Source organism: Nanorana parkeri, unplaced genomic scaffold (assembly GCF_000935625.1).
Source record: "Nanorana parkeri isolate BGI_ZX_2015 unplaced genomic scaffold, ASM93562v1 scaffold24, whole genome shotgun sequence".
NCBI classification, from domain to species: domain Eukaryota; kingdom Metazoa; phylum Chordata; class Amphibia; order Anura; family Dicroglossidae; genus Nanorana; species Nanorana parkeri.
This window is the reverse complement of record NW_017306292.1, coordinates 1,320,769-1,344,057: the sequence shown is the minus strand read 5'-3', so window position 1 is coordinate 1,344,057 and position 23,289 is coordinate 1,320,769. Positions and strand designations below refer to the sequence as shown.

At 39.5% G+C, this 23,289-nt stretch overlaps 1 protein-coding gene across 1 annotated transcript in view; it reads right to left on the bottom strand.

The window, feature by feature from the left end:
- The window catches only part of LIMCH1 (LIM and calponin homology domains 1), a 249,817-nt gene that overhangs the window by 35,144 nt on the left and 191,384 nt on the right, over positions 1 to 23,289 (bottom strand). The window contains exons 8-16 of the mRNA XM_018564460.1: positions 18,667 to 18,916; positions 11,850 to 12,089; positions 9,478 to 9,747; positions 8,476 to 8,730; positions 7,522 to 7,842; positions 6,874 to 7,128; positions 6,353 to 6,649; positions 5,652 to 5,888; positions 3,606 to 3,641 (exon numbers count right to left, since the gene is read on the bottom strand). Of these exons, the coding sequence (XP_018419962.1) occupies positions 3,606 to 3,641; positions 5,652 to 5,888; positions 6,353 to 6,649; positions 6,874 to 7,128; positions 7,522 to 7,842; positions 8,476 to 8,730; positions 9,478 to 9,747; positions 11,850 to 12,089; positions 18,667 to 18,916 (2,161 nt within the window). The remainder of the gene's footprint in view (positions 1 to 3,605; positions 3,642 to 5,651; positions 5,889 to 6,352; positions 6,650 to 6,873; positions 7,129 to 7,521; positions 7,843 to 8,475; positions 8,731 to 9,477; positions 9,748 to 11,849; positions 12,090 to 18,666; positions 18,917 to 23,289) is intronic.

Genomic DNA, 23,289 nt, shown 5'->3' with positions numbered 1-23,289 from the left:
AATTCATAGAAGCATAAAAAGAACATTCCAACCTGTGTGTATATATGGCCATCTCAATTTATGAAGCTGTCCAAATATTTAATGAAGAGACTTACTGAGAAGGGCAGGATCGTGTCAGCACTGAGATCCCACATATGTCCAAAATACAGCTATATAGTTAATTCCCCCCCCCCCCCGAGTTCCATTAAAGCAAACCTTTCTAAACTACCCTTTTAATCTACCTCCAGGAACCTTCTAGTGCCGGCACACATTCGGTTTTCTTCAAAAGTGGTCAGACAGCCCTGTAACGTGAGGGAACTCTATTATGCAATTACGGTCTTTCAGCTTGGGAGGATGGCAATTTTGGTCTGACCCCTTCCACATTCTGCACCTCACTACTAGTTGGTGAAACTACACACCATACTGACAAGCCAGTCGTGAGGCAAGACAGGAAAGAGTGGACAGCCCTAAACACCTGGATCATTTTTCAATTAGACTTTAATACAAGCCATAGCAATAGCATTGTCGTCACAGAGCATTAGGGGTTTTCTAAAAGACGTGCACAACGGTAACTGTTTGCCTTCATACTCTTCCTCTCTGATTAAAACTCCATACCACTGACTGAATGGAGGCTGCAGGGAGGGAGAGGGAGGGGATACAGAACCATCAGTCTCATTCAATTGTGTGCATAAATGTTGGCTTGGGCCAGTAAACAGCTGGCTTTTTACAACAGAACAGCCATGAAATGTATATGAATGAAAAAGAATACCAGAGCTCCACTTGATAGCTTGGAATGTAAAAATAAAATATTCACATTGCAGGCTTCATATTTACCAGACAAAAACATTATTCCTGATTATAATAAATATATTTGCAGCCACTAGTATATGTGTCTGTGCACAAGGGCATTTTTCTTGTGTTTCTGACATACCTTGTGAAGCAGTTTGGAAGGATATGCAGTTCAGTGTTTGAATTTTGAACTGGATCTTGTTGAGCAGAGTTCAGTTGCCTTTACTTAGTTGCTTATTGCATCATGTCCTGTTCTGCTTCACCTGAATTGCTTTTATCGCTCAAAGTCGAGTTGCATGCAAACAAAAGCAATTCAAATGCACCTCAAACTGATTTCAAACTTATCTCACATAGGCAATGCATTATCTCTGCTAGAATCTGAAAGCATGCCGTTTCATTTGCTTCGGACACCCATGCAATGCATTGAATGGAATTTTTTTTGGGCAGCTGTGTGCAGTCTTCAAAATACACTGGATATGAGACTTGCCAACACTGTCCAGCCCTGGACAGCATGGCAATGTGTCTGAATGGTTACATTGCGTTAGCACCCCAAAAATGTAACCAGTGATAGTTCATTAGTTTGTCTCTTTGGGTCAAACCATATCAAATGCATGTATTTCCCTTAAAGAGTACAGGTGAAACTCGAATAATTAGAATATCGTGCAAAGTTCATTTATTTCACTAATGCAACTTAAAAGGTGAAACTAATATATGAGATAGACTCATTACATGCAAAGCAAGATAATTCAAGCCGTGATTTGTCATAATTGTGATGATTATGGCTTACAGCTAAGAACCCCAAATCCACAACCACAAAAAATGAGAATATTACATGCAATCAATGAAACAAGGATTGTACATAGAACAATATCGGACCTCTGAAAAGTACAAGCATGCATATGTACTCAGTACTTGGTTTGGGCCCCTTTTGCAGCACTTACTGCAATTACTTTTGCACGATATTCTAATTATTCGAGTTTCACCTGTATGTAATGCCATTTTTTCCATTATGAATGCAATTTTGGAGGGAGGCCTTAGGATGCCTTTCATCTTTTTTTGCCATCTGTGTCCCAGCAATAAGAATTCTCTTCACTTTTTGTCCCATAGATACAGCAAAAAGTGAAAGGAAATCTCACCAAAGTGAGGAGCTATCCTATTGGAAGATTACACCTTACCTACTGTTCCTGTGTCAACTTAAAAATGTTGAATTTTGGGTGCTTGCAGCACTTTGTTCGGACCAGACCGCAGGCATTGTGTGCCTTGCGTTCCCGTGCGACCGAAGGGCATGGCTACGGTGCCATTCTCTTCAATGGACTGCTACGTCCACTCCTGCCCCACAACATAGTCGGCCGCAATGTGATGCAGTGCAATCCGGCCAGAATCGGGTAGGAACGCACTGTATCTGGTGTGAACGAGGCCTAAAAATGCTAGCTACCCGGCAGTGCTGACCCTCTTGTTTCAATACATTAAGAAGTATGTGGATGAGGACTTTTCCCCAACTTTCCTAATCTTCATACTTGTTCTGGGTTAGTGACTTAAGCTGGCCATATACGGTTATATTTTCGTTGTTCAACCTGTGGGCTTAACGAGCAAATCATAACAGATTTCTCCATCAATGCTTAGGAGTGTGGATGGAGGAAACCCCCGCTGCTTTCACTTTTATTCTGACAGCAGCTGTAGGCACCCACTGTGAAAATTTGGGTCAGTTCATTAAGAACTGGCGAAATTTTGCATAGTGTATGGCCAGCTAAAGGAAGTATTGAAGCCAGAGGGCAGCCAAGTAGCGAGGTAAAATTTTCTGAAGGAAGTCAACAATAGCAGATCCCATCTGTCTCTCAAAACATGTTTAATTTAACGTATCTGTAGTTAAACAATAAAGCTTGGCCAAAGACATGCCCACGTGTGACTGTAGCAGACTGATAACACCTCTCTATTTAGAATTAATGGCACATCGTAATCGCATACTGATTTTGGTTAAGCGACTCATTAAATAGTGAAGGACTCTCAAAAAAGTATTAGCAGGTCCTTGATTTCTAACCCGTTAGATTCCTTAGAAAATACTGATTAAAACTTGGCAAACGGCATAAAGAAAGCATAAAAATATAAATGTCTGTGTTTACTATCCAGGTAAAACTTCCCTGCATTACACTCAGCTCAGTGGACCCAGGAAACCGATATCTAAACCTTTGATATTCTTTTGGGTAGAATACAATGGGAAGGGTGTATTTATTGAAAATTTGTATTTTATAATTGTATTTAACATTTATTTATGTTTGCCTCTGCAGCCTTGATGCTAGATTAGGTTTTTGGAAAGGCCACCTGCATGGCATTGGAAGGATTCCCATCAAGGGAAGAAGCAGTTAATTGACAGAGGAACCTTATACTACTGGAGCAGCAATACTATATAAATAGAATTGTATACGCTGCCTTCCTCTACCTACTACACACAAAACAGAGTCCAGTGATCTGGATGGGCTATTGCTAAATTCTTACGGAAAAGCTGTATTATTGGAATGACCGTACATTCTTAGATATGGAATAAAACTCATGTGGAAGTTCTAAATATGTACATTGTTTAAGCCTTGCACACAAAGCCAGGATTTTAATAAGTCATGCATCAGTCAAGCTTTGCATCGGGGTGTAGAAAGGCCAAGTAATAAGCACTCAAATAGCACCAAGTAAAATGGCATCTGAAAAAGTAAATTATTAGTTGCATGCTTTGGAAAGGCGTTCAGCAAAGTTACTGGTAAGTTCTCAGCATTAAGAGGAAACATATCATTTATAAACACATGCACTAGTCTGTTATAGAGGCTCTCCAAGCACAGAATGCAACTTACTCCGCGTCATCTGACAGAGACGACCGTGTGCTGAATCTACAAGACCAAATACACAATTAGATTAACTTGCAGAAAAATCAATGAAAGGACCACTATAGTAGTCTGGTACTGTGTGTCAATAATACCTATAATAAGATTCAGTATATACATTTCTTTTTTCCACGCGCTTTTATTTATATTTTTTTTACCTTTACATCCATACATCAAAAGTGACAGTTATAGGGGTTGGGACAAACCATATAAACACTGACAAGAGTGTGTACAATGGTCAGCTTTTATTCTTATAATTGGAACCTCTTTTCCAAAGAAATAAAAAAACATGTTACCGTAGCTGCCTGAAAATGTTAGCTGGAATTGGAATTGATTTGTTATTTATTTAAAACTACATGTTTATTCAATACTACCCTGTACAAAATGTGACAACGCTGTTGCTTGATTTCACTACACAATGAACAGTGTTGTCACTCCACTGTAGGACGTGGAAAAATTACGGATCTACTCGCAGGAACAACAAGTTTCTCCTTATGGCTTAAAGCTCTTTTCCAGAGAAAAAGAAAAAACACATTATCGTAGCTGCTTAAAGGAGAACTATGAGGCGAGTGCTTTTCACTCACCTCATAGTTCTAGCCGACCTGTGACAATGAGACTGTCACAAGTCGGCTCAGTAGATCGGGAGGTGAGCTAACATATACCGGCGTTCGCTGACCTCTCGATCCTGTCACGGCTCTCTGCCGTGACAGGGGGAGGGGCTGGATTCCCCTCTCCGATCTGCCAGCGCTGACTGGCGGAACGGACGGGGGAGGGGGCGGATACAGCTGGCTCTGCCTCTAGATAGGCAGAGCCAGCTGTCACTCACGCAGCTGGGCGGATCCCGTCATGTAAGTCGTGATCCGCTCCGGCTGCGGCGTCTCAGTATACCGCGAGCTGTAGCACGCGGTATACGGAGCTTAGGGTAACGGGAGGACGCTAGTTTGTGTCCTCCCGTTACCCTAAGCAGAACTATGGGGAAAAACACTGACCCCATAGTTCTCCTTTAAACATGTTAGCTGGAATTGCAATTAATTTGTTATTTATTTAAAAGTACATGTTTATTCAAGACTACCCTGTACAAAATGTGACAACGCTGTTGCTTGATTTCACTGCACAATGAACAGTGTTGTCACTCCCCTGCAGGACATGGAAAAATGACGGATCTACTGGCAGGAACAAGTTTCTCCTTATGGTTTGAACCTCTTTTCCAAAGAAAAAAAAAAACACGTTACCGTAGCTGCTTAAAAATGTTAGGTGGAATTGCAATTAATTTGTTATTTATTTAAAAGTACATGTTTATTCAAGACTACCCTGTACACAATGTGACAATGCTATTGCTTGATTTCACTTCAGAATGAACAGTGTTGTCACTCCACTGAAGGACATGGAAAAATGGCAGATCTACAAGTAATAAAATTATGTTAAGAGGCACGCACTCGGAAAACATCTAAAACTGGTGTGTTATTGACAGACTACAGCGTATGTCATTTATTTTCTTTCAATAGTTCTACTAGCTGTCTCAAAATGACACATAAAAGGTCCACGCTGGGCTTGGGCAGCCTGCATCCTCTGCACATCCTAGCTTGGTAAAGGAAGGACCTATAGGTTTTCTATACAAATGAAGGGTGAATGTCTAAGCTTGCCTGGCAAGCAAATTCACCTCTGCAACCACACATGTAATTAAGCATTCTGTAGTATCATAATAAGGATTTATTTTTTTTTTTTACTAAAACAAGAATGGCTACAACATCCACTCGTAAATTAAAAAACTGCTGCTGGGGCACAGGAACTGACATTCATAATACAGCGCAACAAGCTGTCAACACAGCAATGTGAAACATATTCTAGAAAAAGGGAATTAAGTGGAAAATCATGTTATATTTGTATACACACGTCCATACATTTATATAAGCATTCTCTAACACACACAGTATAATCTTGCAAATCTTTTCACTTCAATTTTAAATTATAAGAATAAAAAAGGATGGAGAACTGCTTGTTGACAAATGATCTGACCTCGATACTTCTCGGTCAGGACTTTCAAGAGATTCTTGTGGTGGTTGGGATTTAAGCTCTGCACATATGGGATTATTCTCAATGGGGTTGCAAGCTGGTTGACACATCAGATCATCTCTTAATTCAGTGGGCTCTTCTTCTGTGCTCTGCTGTAGTGTCTTAGACGGACTGTCAGACCTGACAGCGGTATGGGCTTGGGGGGTGTTATTTGGAGTAATTGTGGTCACATGAAGAGAGCTAAGGAAGTAATTTCAGAAGATGTTACATAAGATATAGAACAGGGCTTTAAACCTTTCAAAATAGATAGCTTTATGGAAATACATAGACGACTGCACAGGCCAGGAGGCACACCAAAATCTGAAACACATGACTAAGTACTGAAACAGCTGTGCAAGATGTATAATAAACTATTAAAATCAGGTCAAAAATTAAACTTAGAAGTCAACACTTCAGCAGAAGACTAGACACAATTTAGACACCAAGTCTACCAGTTATCAATACTGAATACAAAGGTTTCTAAATCACAAGGTTGACTTATGTTCATCTGGTCTGTATCATGATATCATGGAGTCACAGTGCATTTCATTTCCAATTGGTCCGCTAGACCAATCTGTTCATTTTTCTGTAGTATGATGTTTAAATAAATCCACAATAAGTGTACGCTTTAATGTATTCTTTACATTTATTTACACTTTTCTGACCTGATGGGCTTCTTTTCCTTTGGTTGGAAGATGTGTGACTTCTCTTCAGTCTTTTGTAGAGAAAATGGTACTGGAAGGAAGTGAGTTAGAGTTACCCCAGGTGGTCTCTGACTCACAGAGATCCTTCTGACCATCATATCATCCTTTTCTGGATCTGGTGTAGCCCTGTCGTTCTGCAAGCTGGTGTCTTCTTTACATACATCTTCCTCTGAATTAAGCTGTACGGCATGCGTCTCAGGTTTGTCATTTAAATTAGATTTCATATCAACTGTAACTTCAGGAAGTATGTCCTTACTCCTACAGGAACATGTGTTAGGATGTTGAAAAATAGGCAGTTCTAAAGTGCACAACATGCTTCATTCCTTCAGGACAATGTTAGAGTCTTGGACACACTTTAGTCAAACCACAAATCCAAACGGTTTAGTATTCTTTATGCACAATATAAAGTTATCATAAAACAGTAACACAATAATCATGCAGAGTCTCTGTTAAGTTGAACACAGAGCACACAAGATGCTCACAGGAGTTGATCATCATCTTCCAATGACTGTTTATTTTCCTTAAGTTTAGCCTTTGGGGTCTTCACATTTTCATTATGTATATTTTGCTGGTTGTCATCGGTACTAGAAGAGGGATGGCCAACTTTGACACACTTCTGGAAAGTGCCAATTCGTCGTGCTAACATGTCATCACGTTGGGAATCTGGTAACGGTCCACCATGCTCACAGTCATTGTCTGGAGACACATCTGGGATTTTGCTGACTTCTGCCGTACATCTATTCAACAAAGTGCAAGCACCATTTCCCAGCATGGAAGGAACAGGAAGCAACATAATAAATCATGAGAACATCACAAAAAAAGAGGTCACTAGAGAAAACATTCTTGTCAATTCTCTATGAAATATTTAAGACAGAGGTTGTAATTCTGTCCTTCCACTACATATAGACAAAATCCCATGCCAGTTTTAATACATGGAAAAAGACATATGGTCTGGGTTATAAAACTTTGTTGCACAAAAATAAAATAAAAATTCCAGTGATACATTAAAAGCCAAAACAGAATTATTCCTGTGCTTTATTAATATAAAGAGCTGTATCGTTCATGTTGGCAGAAGAACATTATCACAGGTATGACAAGTCACACACAGCCACTGAAATCATGCAGTATACCTCAACTGGCATTGTAGATGTGTTACTGGGACGGTGTCCACGGTCTGAACAGTCGGAGCACTGTCTGAGATTACTGCTTTGGCATATGCAATGTCAGAGGCATTTTCATCGCTTATATTTGCCTCACTAACACTAGGTTTGGAAATACAGAGCTTATCCCATCGCTTCTGGTCAATCTCAGTAACTGGGCCAAAGTGGACAAATTTTTGTTTGTTGCGAGCCCTCTTCTCTTGCAGGGATAACTTGCGTCTACCAAAGTCATCATTGGCTGCTCGGCTTGCATCAATTTTTGGTGTTTGGCCATTGCTGGGTGTCTGTTCACTTTGTTCCAAAAAAGAAGAAAAGAAATAAAAAATGAACTTGCATTTTAAAACATATGTAACTTTAAGTGATTTTAATGGTGCAGTGAATGTTTGGTGCCAACCAAGGGTTTATTAATTAGTAAGCCATGTGCTATAACTATCATTACATCATCATAACAATTTCAGTATATAAAAGTGCTAAACTTTTAGCGACATAAAACAGACCTTGAGTGCTGTGTAATATGTTGCCATGGGTTCAGTCACAAGGAAATTATGTACAATACTATACGTATGTGCAAAAGTGGAGTAACTACTAGTGTGCCAAGAATGGTTTTGGGGCTTCAATTCAGTTTATGAGAGTAATCCATTTATAGATAAATACCACAGATAAAGCTAGGTTATGTTTAGTCCAACAGCCTTTGTCAGGTGCAAGATGAAGGTAGTTGGGCCAGAAATATTAAACTGCTATTAACTGTGGTATTTTTCAACACATAGCTTAATCTCATAACCTCAGTGGAGCCCTGGAACCATTCTTTGTATATAAAGAATTAATTTTGCACAGAATGTGGGTTGTATAGACCAGCTGAAAGGAATTTTACTATACTAATCTTAAAAAAAATCTGTGGGGAAACCAACACTGAAAAAGCCACACCTCTCTTCGGAAGACAGCTTAAGCCTCTGCCAGGTTGCCAAGTCAGCCCTTGTTATTGAGCCTTTACTAAAAACCAAAGGCTCCTTCTGCTGTTTGACCGAACCATGTGTTTTACGCTTGGCCAGATCGTCCTTCTGAATGTCTGGTACTTTCTCCTCTTCCTCTTGGTCAGACTCGTTGTCTATGGGCCTTTGAGCGAAATTTTCCTTTAAAATGGTCATCTTCTCCGCCGGTTGGTCTTGATGTTCTTTCTTGCTGCGCATAGTAAAATTTCAGAAGGCAACCTGGTTATGTCATGGACTTCATGCCCACAGATTTTATGGCCATGCACATTTTGTTCATTCACATCAGATGCAAAATCATATATTTTTTTCAAGTATATATGGATAATTATAATATAATGTCTATATGGGCTCTAGAATATTGCAGTAGTATGATGTAAAGCTATCTGTATATTCAGGTACACTGCAAGCAGTTTTGAGAAACCAGGAGAAGTGTGCTTTCCTTGATTTCAAGTAGAAACACTGTCTAGAGGTAGGTGTATTTTTTAGGCACGATGGCTTCCCTGGGTTTTCTGGAATTTGTCCAGTCTATGCTATAGGACTGGTCTTTGTTACCCTAATAAACATTGGAAAAATTGACAGAGGTCCAATTAGGCTTTTTCTAAGGCACAAGGCTAAGTGCAAAAACATCCATTCTACCAAGAGCCTCTATGTCACTATAGCTCTGTTCTGGTCCTTGATGGCTGCCAGTAGTGCATGATTTCCAGCTCTGTTCATAGAATGACAGGTAACATAGTCAATGTGCTTCTTTTAAACAGTCTCTTATACTTGGGAGACTGCAAGATATGCACTGCAGGCAGCAACAGAGAATGAGTGTTAAGAAAGTGTGCTCTAGAAGAAAGCCAAGCTTTGAATAGCAGACTGTAACAGGAAATGCAACACACTGGTAAACAAACTCATGCACATTCCACTGGAATTAAAATCAGAGAATTCTGCAAACCTTTTATCCATGGTATGTTTGAAGGAGGCAGTGGTGGCACTCGAGTCCGAAGAAGGCTTTGTTTTGGTAATATAGGATCCTATATATTGATTAAAAGGTGTTGAAACTTTAGGTTGGTTCATCCTTGCTCTGCGTGTCGCCAAGTCATCTCGCTCAATATCTGGCATTTTGCACTCTTCTTCCTCTTCAGAATCCTCATTAGCTGGGTGGCTGTTCTCTTTCCGTAGCACAATCCCCACGGTTTCATGGTCTTCTGCAAATTGCTTTGGACTAAGACAGTTACAGTGATATTACGCAGCAATTCTTTTGAAGGAGTACACATCAAACCACGCAAAATAAATCTGTTACATGCAGAGGATATTAGTAGTTAATTGTGATGTACTCCAGTTCCAGGCTCAAAAAAAGCTTAGAGAGCAAAGTATTTGTTACAGAACAGGAACATTTCCTGAAAAACCAAAACATCAGAATAACGTTTATCAAACTGGATTTTGTCACACACAGCATATGCTTACATATGCAGGCTGAAGTTAGTGTGGTTGCATTTCAATTAAGTGTCCCTTTACAGTCGACTTACAGTGCTACAAGTATGATGTGCTGCAGTTATGTGCATATGTGTTATATGCTACAGTTCTGTACATTTTGGAATAATACATTTGTCTTTCATATACAATGGAAATGTTAATTCAGTTTTTTTTTCTGCTAGACAGAAAAGCCTTTCCGCAAATCCAGGTCTGGACATCTGTTTTTGCCACATAAATAATATTGTGTGTGTGTGTGTGTGTGTGTGTGTGTGTGTGTGTGTGTGTGTGTAAACTTTGAAGATTTGAACATGAAGGACTCTCTCAGTAATTAGCTTGTAAGTCTTAAGTGCCAATGAGCACCACGTAAAAAAGCAGATTTGGCTATTTTGAGCAACTGATAAACATACTAAGATCATGTTGGAATAAAGTGTACAAAGTGTAAATGATTATTAGAGTTATACCATACAAATCCAAAACAATAAAACAAAACAACACAATGGGTTTTATTGTATAACATTTTGCAAATTTACAATGTGCAGCATTCCACAGCAACCAAACAGCAGCCCTCAAACATGGATTATTGATAGGCTGGCTTAAGTTGTAACAGTAAATTCGTCACTGCTTGGTATTATCAGGGCCGGATTTCCAACAAGGCCAACCAAGGTCCGGTCTCGGGGCAGCAGGGAGTAGAGGGGCAGCAGGGGTGTGGAATTCCTATCTCCCGATGCCCGAGCGGGTAGTTATTTTCTACATTTAGCCCTTCTTTGGGCAAGCAGAGCTAAATGTACAGCAGGGAAGCAGGGAAGCCACCGCTTGTTTTCTACAAGTGAACTTGGCGACATTGTATGCAGCCTGCAGGTCTGCCACTCTCCATGGGGGAAGGGGGGGTTGGCGGGTAGGGGAGCGCATTGAGAAACCCGGCCTTGGGGCAGCAGAGAGAGAAAATCCGACCCAGGGTCTTATTAAATAAACACTGAAGCCTTGCAAACCACAAGCTCATGCAGATGGTAAAACTATACTATGCAAGCAGTAAACTCTGACAATCTTTTCCATCACAAACATATTATTCTTTGTTTTTAGCAAGCCTGTAGCTTGCCACTATTAACTAATCAAAGTAAAAAGGCCACTAACTGAACATTTCGAGGTAAAACTGTATATTGCTAATAACTGCCAGTCAATTAGGAAACTTACATCTGTGCTAATTATATACATTAGGCAGATGCATTTTTCTCCTCTACAATAACTGGCACTATAGAATATTTCTCTACAGCGCCTAAAAATGCATTCTTGTTTTACTTTCACATAGATTTCTCACTTAGATTGTGAAGAAAGAAAGATGATTTTTATACAATATATGAACTCTTCTTAAAGGGCAATTCCAAAATATGGTTAAAAAAAACCCTGCAAGGTTTGTGAAATCTAGAAGTCATTAACATCTTGAAAGAATCAAACATAAGCGGCCTTTGCTGAAATCAAAGCAAACCAAAGGAAAGGAGTGACAAAACACAGCAGTTATTTAGCAGTAGTTCTTAGGCTATTGGTTATGACCTGTGGCAACTGGCAGCATTCAGGAATTGATGCCATACTAGACTTAAGTCAAAATTTACCTTCGTACATTGTTTTTTTGGGACTACTTTTAATGTGCAGTTATACGTATAACAAACAGACGTGGGGTACACTGATGTCCTTTTGGAATAAACTGCCTCATATTTGCATATTCCTCAACTCTTCTCCCATGATTAGTTTATGCTACACAAGAAATGGATGTACATGCTTCCATATAGATGACCACTTTCACAAACCAATACTACAAAAATGCAAACGCCAGCATTCTCACTGTTGGGCCCTAACCTGTTGTAACGCTTTGTTGCAGGCATGACCTTTATTCCAACTTTTTGAAGGCTTTTTAATTTCCGGGCCTCCTCATCTTCATTACCGGAAGGCTGATCCTTTACATCATCTTCTTGCTGATCAAAATATCCTTTAAGTTTTTCAGTTATTCCTAACTGTCCTTTAACAGAGATCAGCGAGGAGGCTCCATGTTCTCCATTCTGCCCCTCACCGTGTTCCTCCTCAATTGTTTCAGGGTGGCTGGGGCTATTGAGTAGTTATACGTTAAAACAGAGCACAATTGGATTAACACAAATCAGCGTTTACAAAGATGTCAAATCCAGCTTCATTGTTGTCGTAGTAATATTGACTGCATTTACAGCAATGTAAATGCTGTAAATAAAGGTAATGACAGCATTTGGGGACACAGCGATGTGAACATTTTGATGAGACTTATCTGAAAAGGATCATACAACTGATCTGTTCCTTCTGATCCCAGGATCTGGTTTTAATTTGGGTGCGAGAGCCATATTCAAATAATGCAGGATGAAAAAATCAAGCACAACAGAGGTTAACTGGTAATATGGCTTTGTTTAGGGGTTAGGCTAGTGTTAATTCTAGCTTCTAGGGGTTATGTGTTGTGGAGGGGGGTAAGGAGTTCACGGTTAAAAGCAAGGTCCTTCTCCAAGCTAGTAGATGAACAGCTGTGGGAGACTGTGCTGTCCCTTGTGATGTTGTACTGGACAGGAAATTCAGGAAAGTGAAGCTCAAAGCGTTTGAATCATGATAATTGTAACTACTTGAACAAAAATGTGGAGAAATGTTTTGCTGGGCAACGTATATCTGTTTGATCTGATTTCAATATTGAAAAAAAATCAGAGGTTAATACTAATTTATAGCTTAAGTATTTAGTATTGAGGGCTTAGGTTAGATGTGTTGGGGTGCCTTGACAAAGTTATAATGTACTGCAGAACACAAGCAGTCACGATTCATGAATTGAATGACTGCAGACTGGATGAATCTGCACATACCATATATGGTGAGACAAATAAAAAAATAAAAAATAAAAAATGTTTAAAAGTCAACCTGCTCATTTCCAATCAAGATATTTTAAAAGGGTCACACAAATGTTTTTAGCATAATTGTGCATTATTTGTGAAAGTGCGCAAGTGCTCATTGTGCCAATCTAGACATTTTGGCACAATGAGCACTTAAAGGAGAATTATGAGGCAAGTGATTTTCACTCTGCCTCATAATCTGAGCCGACCTGTGACAATGAAACTGTCACATGTCGGCTCAGTAGATCGGGAAGTGAGCGAACACATACCGTTGCTCACTTCTCGATCTATCCCTGGAGAGAGCCGTGACTGTCACTCACGGCTCCCTGCAGGTATTTCCCCCCTCCCCTCTCCGATCCTCCAGCGCTGACTGGCGAAACGGAGAGGGGAGGGCACAGCTGGCTCTGCCTCTGGATAGGCAGAGCCAGCTGTCAATGCCGTAGCTGGGTGCATCCAGACAGTATTGTCGGGATCCGTCCTGGCTGCGGCGTCTCAGTATACCGCGAGCTGTAGCTTGCGGTGTACTGAACTTTGGGTCATGGGAGAACGCTAGTTTGTGTTCTTCCGTGACCCTTAGGGGACTTATGGGGAAAAGCCCTGACCCTATAGTTCTCCTTTAATCACTTTCACCAATAATACACAGACCCCTGGTAAAGCTCTAATATGGATGAAACATTATGCAATACCCCATTTTAGGGTTTGGTTTTTTTACTGCCATCTGTGTAATTTTTTAAAACATGTCCTTATGCGTGAAGGAATAAAGGGAGTTAGAGTGTCTGTCAGGTATTTATTGCTGCACCCCAGCTTTGTCCTAAAAAGTTTATGGCAGACTTCAATTTTAATTATCACTCTGAATAGAGTCAATTTCCTTACAATAAGCATGGTTGTTTTGGCATCTCTGATATACCAAACTGCCAGGGGCCATGTGGAGATGGTTTGATTTTTGTTCTTGTGTGTGGCCTCTCCTCAACATGTCATAGATGGCAGGCCTGAGCCACAAAATAAAACTAAGCTCTTCTAATGCAATGCAATCCGTGATTTACTGAGTGCCCAATGGCATGATTCAGAGGAGAGGGTGAGCACAATGACAGAGAGCACTGTGCTACGTATTAGTTAATCTCCAACAGCAAAATAAATGGATATTTTTGTTCATGGGTTATAGTTAGAAATGTAAGTAACTGCATATTCTAATATAATATCCTATTGCTCAGAAACACTTAAGTTCTTTTCTCATGACAACTTTGTATATAATATTTCTCACATATAGGTGATATATTGTAAATCCAGAAAATTATAAAAACAACACACACGGTGCCCTAAGCTTCCTTACCTAATCATATACCAAGTCAGTTCCTAATTCATTTTTTACCTCCCTTTTCTTAGTCACAGCATGCACAATGGTCCGTTTGTCCAATTCTTGTGCCCCGTGTTCAGCAGACCACCTAGAGAGGGAGCCTGCCAGGGTTTTCATCATCTTTGACTGATTGACCCAACACACTAACCATGCATAATCCTCACCACAATCAGGGAGAGCAGCCAACAAAGAATAAGAACAGTTTGCATATGCCATATATCTAATAAACTGTGGTGAAATATAAATCGAACTGTAACCGCATCAGCTATCTCGTATCTGCTCTGCTTATATTTCTAGTCATTGTGAAAGAACTGCATTTTTTTCCAAGTCAAGCCTCTGAATACAGTTTTTATGTAAACCATGTGAACATGGTTTATGTTAAACTGTCTGCATGCAAGAGAGGTCTGCTTTTGTTAGAAAAAAGACAGGCTGGAAGTTACAGAATTCTGCGTCTTTCCAGCAACAATTTCTGGAACCGGACCAAAGCAGCTACTTCCAAGATAACTGTGTGCTGTGCTAGGAATACATGTGCAGTATTCCACAGCAGTAACATTACTCCTGTCTGCTGCTACTACACCAAAAGCAGCAGGTGCACACAAAAATACAACTTTTGGCCTTACATACACTTTAAAATTTATTTAATGCTTGTTAGGAATATGTAGATATTTGAATGTCCATAGTCTGGCCTAATTTCTTCTTTTTGCTTTATACAGCGGACACAGCAGCACAGTTACAATAGTAATGCATATAGTGGACAGTGACCAAAATTTGCAGTGTGGCAGTTTTGGCATTTGCCAAAACAGCTGGTTAGTGCAGATTGTTTCCTGGTAGCCATTGAGCCTCTCTTAGCCCAGTTTAAAATACAGACATTTTGTTTTTTTTCTTTTAGATGGGTGCTAGTGTGCAGTGGGGCCTATAAAGCAAAATTAGAACCTTTCCAATCAAAACTTCTGAATGCAATTAGTGGAGTGGGAACACATCTTATATAGCAGCAAAAGTAAGACTCTAAGGCTGGTGAGAATTGAGCTAGGAAAAACAGCATGCAGAACTTGTTTGAGTATCCAAGAGATATGACAAGAAAGTGGGTGACTTAGCTCACCAGACTTCGTCTACATAGGTAATCTTCAAAGCTGGCACTTTAAGTATTCCAAAAAGCAGTGGTAGATTGCTAATGCTACACCATACATATACATCTAAAGTACCGTATATACTCGAGTATAAGCCGTCTCGAATATAAGCCGAGGTACCTAATTTGACCAAAAAAAAACTGGGAAAAAGTATTGACCCGAATATAAGCCGAGGGTGGGAAATGAGGCAGCTACTGGTAGATAGATACCAATAAAATTACATTAATATTTATTTAAAAGAAAAATAACCTAGCTCTGTAAGTGGAAAAGGGGGTACAGGGCTACATATCATGTACTACGGATCATTTAACCCATTCATATTAGCAGAGGATAATTGTAAATCTATTGTTCAGTGCACTCTATATGTAGTATATAGTACATGTACATATAGAGTGCCTGCAACAATACATTTACAATGATCCTCTGCTAACATGAATGGGTTAAATGATCCCTAGTACAGGGCTACATACAGATAATTTAATCCATTCATGTTAGTATAATTGTAAATGTATTGTCTGCACTGTATTAGCAGTATATACTCTATATAGAGTATATACTGCTAATACAGTGCAGACAATACATTTACAATTATACTAACATGAATGGATTAAATTATCTGTATGTAGCCCTGTACTAGGGATCATTTAACCCATTCATGTTAGCAGAGGATCATTGTAAATGTATTGTTGCAGGCACTCTATATGTACATGTACTATATACTACATATAGAGTGCACTGAACAATAGATTTACAATTATCCTCTGCTAATATGAATGGGTTAAATGATCCGTAGTACATGATATGTAGCCCTGTACCCCCTTTTCCACTTACAGAGCTAGGTTATTTTTCTTTTAAATAAATATTAATGTAATTTTATTGGTATCTATCTACCAGTAGCTGCCTCATTTCCCACCCTCGGCTTATATTCGGGTCAATACTTTTTCCCAGTTTTTTTTTGGTCAAATTAGGTACCTCGGCTTATATTCGAGACGGCTTATACTCGAGTATATACGGTATTTATTTTTTTGGAATTCCAATAACATTTACGATGCAATCAAAGATTAACATAGCTGCAACCAGTCACAGTTAGGTCCTTACTTAAATTGCCGAAGGATGACTCCTAAGCTCAGAGGACCTATGAGGTCCCACAGTTCTTTTTATGGCAACAGCTCAACTTCAAGTTTATAATACACTCTTTCACAGTTCATGTGTGTGCATAACAGCATTAAATAGCAAAGTCTTGTAGTTCTTTTCATTCCTATTAACCAAGGCCTCTGTTATTTAAGGCTATTATGCACACTCATGCACAAACGCAGGCAGTTGACAAGACAACAATTGTCAGGCCTCAAGAGACCAATTGATTTGAGAATCATCCTCAAAGGAACTAGCTAAAGTAACCATCCTAAATAACTGGTCATATATAAAAACTTCCACAGGTAAATACAGGAAAAGCAACAGAATGTGTTTATTGACCCTTCCCCGAGCAGCATATACTCACCTTTCCCTTGCCCCAGCCCAGTTATCTAAGCAGCGAGAGAGGTGTTCAACCAAGTGGTTGCTTTAAGACTAAATATTCAAATTCTTCTTGCCCCAAAGGAAATTAGTTCTCTTCAAAAACAAGAGAACAAACGCATGCTTTTTGCAAAACTAGAATGCTTGTGAAATTCGTAAAGTGAACTTTCTACATTTATTTTGACAATGAAAATACTAACTTGTGAAAACCAGGTTACTCTGACAAGACAGTTTTGGAAAGCTATAAGCGGTCAAAATCTGTTTGAGGAGAATGCTGGTTATAATGCCTCAAGCTTGGTAAATGTGTCAATGTTAAGGCTAATCTTTTAGATTTACAGGTCAGTGACTCTCATATACACATTTCCCAATAAAAAAAAATCTCCTTTTCTGAACACTTAAAGCCACACACTGAGCAAAACAATAATTTACACGCCGCACTGGAGGAGGAGAGGAGGGAGCGGGGATGTGACATCATGTCTTCTCCTCCAACCATTCACAAAGACATTTTGTGACTGGAGGACAGTGAGCAGGAGCGGGTGATGTGATCGGAGTGCGCTCCCTCTCTTCAGTGCCTGGAAGCTGGGCATTGTGTGTAGAAGACAGCATGTTGCAAGGTAAGATTTTTATATTTTGAGGCAGCCCTATGCACATAGCACCCAGTTTCTTAATAATAATATACACACCCAGTGCGGTCATCACCTCACCTGGAGTGTGGCTTTAAGCCTCCGTATTAGAAACTAAAGCAATAAAAAGCTGACAGGGGTCCTAGTCTTCCAATTGCGTACTAATAATAAAAAAACCTTTTTCCTACTTCATGTCTATTGAAAACGTTGCCATGGGAATAGTAAATGTTAAGATCTCTCTCTAATGGTGCACTGAATAGCATGAAAAAGGTGTTAATCCTTTCTTGTTCCATCAAAAACTAAAATAAAAGTTACAACACCCACACAGGCCCAGGCAAATGCAACATATTCACCGTGACCTAATGATAACCAGTTTGAGAGTTGAAAAACATTAAAATAAGGGGTAAGCAGTGCCACTGATTTGAATGGCTGCATTAGCAATTATTTTGAACGGGTGTCAAATCTAGTCAGACTATACATATGCGGAATGAAATACACAAGCAGACGTTACCGTCACTGAAACATTCTGCAGATCTAGTGATGTAGGTAGCATGTGTTGACTTTTCCTGTACACATGAGCTTATTCCCACGTGAATAATGATCTTATTCCCATGTGATGTGATTGGAAGTGCATCCTCATGAACCCATAAACTGTATGGAGTTGGCACTAAAAGTAACCATACTCACGGATTTTACAAATAAAAATTATTAAAAATACTACAAAGGATTCCCAGAGCGCCAGGGGTTAGCTATAAGACAGCACAGAAGTCACTGTCTACTTTGAGGCACAATTGGTCTGACTGAAACTTCAGACTGAGCCATCTGATAATGGTATGACTAGCAGTGGATGAGCCACTGCTAGTCATACATTTGAGTACATTTTAGCTTCGGCTATTGAGTGCCATAAACAACAGGCGATGTGTATGGGAAAGCAAATAAAAAGGAGTCCAATGCTCCACCTGCTGGTTCAGATGGAGAATACATAATATTAATATGCAATATTTTCCTGACAATAAAAGAATGATGCTATAAAATGTTAAACCTGACCATATTATATGAAGAAACATTTATACATTGTTGCATTAAATATAAAATCTACAGTTTGGTTCACCCAACAGGCCCTGGTGGGCATATTTAAGGTTTAGTATGGTGTGAATGTATTACCTGAAAGGCCTTTCTCCCCCTAGTGGTGAAGTTGCAGTACTCCAGCTTTTCCGGTAATCGTGTTCAACCCTCTTTTTCCTCAGAGGAGCAGGAAGGTATGAAGTCTGATTGCTCTTGTTGGGAAGGTACTGGTTAAAAGGCACTGTTGCTTTGTTGTCGCCAAAAGATACCCGTCGGGCAGACATGTCATCCTTCCTGACATCAGGTAATCTTCTGTGGGGTTGGTCTGATTCTGAGTCACTTCCTCTTCCTAAAAATTGATTTAAAAAAAAATCAGTATACAGTACAATACATTTTTAAAGTGGAATGCCAACCAGATTTCTCCTTATTTTTCGGGTAGTCACCAAGACAGGAAGTGAGGGGAAATCTCTTCAATGCACATGGTAAAAAAATAGCATTTTTCGGGATTAGTAGGATTAGAACCCATGTCATATTTTTTTTATATAATTTGTGTCTCTGCTGGGGTGTTTTCTCCTCACTTTATGTGTGGTCACTGGGACAGTAGTAAGGGAAAATCTACCCCACTCTATTTAAAATTAACATTCTAAACTCCATTTTTAACTAAAAAAAAAATCTAAGCCAAGAGTAAACACCGTAATGTGTCGCCCATTGCCATTACGATCTAAAAAAACCCAACATGTACTGTGTTATTTAGCTTCACTTTATTACTGGGGCCTGACTTCCCTGAGTTTATGGCTTAGCTTTACCAACCGCCAGTCCAATGTGAGTACCCTTACTGGTCACTAGGGCAGTCACAGCTTACATATGAAGTCGAACCACTTTAGCAAAGTGAGCTCTAAATGTGAAAGAGACACAGTTAAAGCTGACATTTAACCTTCCCTGGTTGCTCCTTTCCCCCCATCAACATGCTAATGAAATACAACCTGTTTTCATTGCATACCTTATAGTAAACCCATTGACATTACCACTAGAGGTTTCAGTGCCTCCCTATACAATACAGGAACGGCACCACAGAGCGTGCTGTACATAGCTTCTTGATTTCAGGAAGCTGTTATGTTCACATGTGACGCTGAGCCTCCATGATTGAAAGCAACTAAATCCAATGAATGAAATGGGTGGGCCAGAGGCAGTGAGACTGGGGAGAAAATGGTTAGATGTTGCCCAATGTCCTCCAGCTAGGAAATGAGACAGGCTCTACCTGTCTTGCTGCAACTTCTAATGCACACAAGAAAAAGCTCACAGTGTGCAGTAAAATCAAAGTAATCAATTTCAGTCCAGGAGAGGAACTTGTACAACTGTGCAAGCCTGAAAGTAAGGCTGGAGTTCAGCTTTAAAGATAACGAAGGGCATCTTGTGATGTTGGCTCTTACGCGGGACTTCTATTTTTCAAATATTAAAAGAGTACAGACGCGCATTAAATTATTGCAAAGACTTCTAAAAAAAATAAAAGAAAACAACTAAATACATATGGGAACTTTATTCCACAGACGTGTGCTTAAAATCTACTTAAAGTGGTAAAGGTTTACAACCTCTTCTTTCTGCATCCTTATTGGGGAGATTTCCTGTGTTGTGCCCAGGACAGGATTTGAAGGAAATCCCCCATAGGGGGACAGAAGCAACACTAAAAACATGACATGTCTGACTCCACAAAGAATAGTGCTCATAGGGCTGTCCTGGTCTCTGTTGGCGATATTCTGTCCCATTGATAAGGAAAATAAAATAAGGAGAATGAGAGGAAATTATGTGAAATCACCCCAGAGACACATACAATAATATACGAATTTGATATGGACCTCAGCTCTTCCCCGGTCTACACAAAGCAAAAAGAAAACAGTTGGCTGCAGGTACGCTTTAAACTGTAAAATAAATTAACTTTCAAATTTGTTGACAAGCAGGAATTAGTTATAATAAAGGTTTAAGCCCTTTGCCTCCCTAGTGCTTTCATTGGATGCAGGTTTTTAAAGTTCCACCCACTTGACGCTCATCTGTGATTTAGAACAATGAAGACAACGCTCCTCAACTACTAGTGAAAAGCAAATAAAATACAGATTATTGTGTTGAAGATACAAACACCAATGGAGCTTGCCAGTGGAATCTTCTCACAAAGTCAAATTCATAACAGACTTCAAGTAATTTGCCAAAGTTTAAAACTGTACTTGCTAAAGCTGTCAGCCCTTCCAGTTCCTGCTCTGCGTATTTGGAGCAGGCGATAGGCATAAGAGCCTGCTAAATATTTCATTATGTTTTGAGAAAATGTCAACATTGAAACTCAACTCTTGTGTGGGCAGATTTATAGTAAAACCACTTCACCCTGCTTTGTTTCCATGCTAGGTATCCTAGCAAGCCTTCCTGCCAAGCATCAGTCCTCTATCTACACACATATAAATATATACTGTATATATATATATACACACACAGGGTTTATTTCCTCCACTTGTTTGTTTTCTGAAAAGTGTAGAGTTGAAGGCAATGGATTTAATAATGAGAATACAACATTCTCTAAACATTTGGTAAGATTGGCCAAAGCCTAACATATTTTACAGTAATTATCTGAATTTGGAGTTAAATTGACACTAAACTCAGAAGTTAACACTAAACTCAAGGTGGTCTTTTCCATCCCTGCATTAAAGTAGAACAGGAAGCCAAAACTTTTTTTTTTTAAAGTTTTAAATAGAGTACGGGAGGGTTATAATCCCATCCGTTTTTGTCTCATTTGGGAGATTTCCCTTCACTTCCTGTCCAATAGCCCCTGTCCAATAGCCACAACAGAAAATGGAAGGAATTCCCTCCAAAGAACGGGAATTTCGCTGTTGGATCAGCAGGGTCACCAGAACTAGTGCCCCCATTGGAAGATTTCCCATCTATTCCTGTTGATAACCCAAAATTTGAGATTTTATTTCACTTTCAGCTATAGCGGTCACGCCCCCAATGGGGGCACAAACAACAATAAAAACCTGAAAGGTGTTTTAACCCCTCTCCACTCTATCCAAAACTAAAAAAAGGTCTTGGCTTCAGTTGCACTTTAAGCTTACTGAAAATGAACAAGATCAAGAACTTTTGTATGAGATAATGAGATATGAGGGACCATATTGAGATTTTTCACTAGGGTCCCACAGCTTTATTGGACTAGGTTATGCCCTGCGTGTCTATTTTGTGAATGCAGCATGACTAATGCTTCATCCTGGAATTAATAATGTGTTTTCTACATGTGTGAGTGCACCAGCCAGGTTATGGAAAAAGGCAGCTGGATAATCTCTTGTTCACCCAAGGCCGATGTCAGGTTCTAGATTTGATTTACCATTTACAGCTGTAGGTAAGCAGCTGTCTCGTCTAGTACACATTGCATAGTGGAGGTACTGCTACATCCCACTGGAGGTGAGGTGGTCATCTCCAAGGCTGCTACTCTGCTGCCCCACCACCTAACAAGCTTTTAGGATGGTGAAGTAGTGTATATAAGTAAAGGGAGTGCAAAAAAAAAAGGAGCGAGTGGCAAATGCCCCAGATGAGGTTTACAAAAAGTAACTGATGCATACTGTATATTTTATCACAAGGTGAAAAATCAACCTTTAGGTGAATATCCTGCCACCCCCATGATGTCCTGTGGATATGAACAGGTTAAAAACACCCAACATTGTCCATTATTAGCTCCATTTACTGTTTTTTTTCCACATTTATGCCAGTGGAATGTTTCATCATTTACTGTACCTAGGCAAGCACGCTAAAATTTGAGCACTTGAAGAAACTGCCCACACTTTGCAGCAATGGTTTTCCTCTTTTACTTCAACAGGGAACACTGCACAACACATTTTATTCAGCCTGGTGGTAGGAGTGATCTCCATAGGACCTTTGTGGTGTATTAGCTTTACAGCAGGGCTGCACTAGCCCATGCTGTGCTACTAAACCTGTCCTTCCCTCAAATGTCCCTGAATAAAAAAACTAGTTTTCAGCAGCTGGACTGTGTTTGGAAGTGGAGATTGTGAAACTGCACTTTTTTGTTGTTGATCCTTTTGAATATATGCGCAGAGATTTTTCCACCTGCAGAAAATCATCAGATTCCTAAATCAAAACATTTTTGGAATCCTAAACTGTGTGACTCTCCACAGATCAGCCAAATGGAAACATTTAGATGAATCAAAAACTGACGAAGACCTGATGAAATAAACCTTTCAACCTTTAATGATCACATTTAAGAAGAAGGCGATTGCATACATAGGATGATTTCTCAATTGATGCAAGTTTCAGATCCACTGATGGTTACACATTGGGCATTACATAAGTGACACAGTACTGACCAATATTTCAGAGCATCAAAAATCTGCAGCATCAATAACAGAATCCTTCCAGGGGTCAATATAATGTACCAGCTGCTGAGAGAATTGTGTGCCAAAGGAGACAATGCCATGGAAACCATCCTTTCGTTCAAAAGGTGTTCAGCAGGAAATGGAAGATTTGCTATTAAATGCAGCTTACCAGAAAATATATATGTGGAATTCTTGACATCAGCAAAGATGCAATGCTAAAGGATGACTAGAGACTATCGATGGATAATAATTTCTATGACTTAAAGGGGACCTATGGTCAAAAATTACAAATAAATATATATTTGTATACTGAATTTCCATGAGTTTTGTCCTTCTACCAATAACCATACCAAAGTCTGTA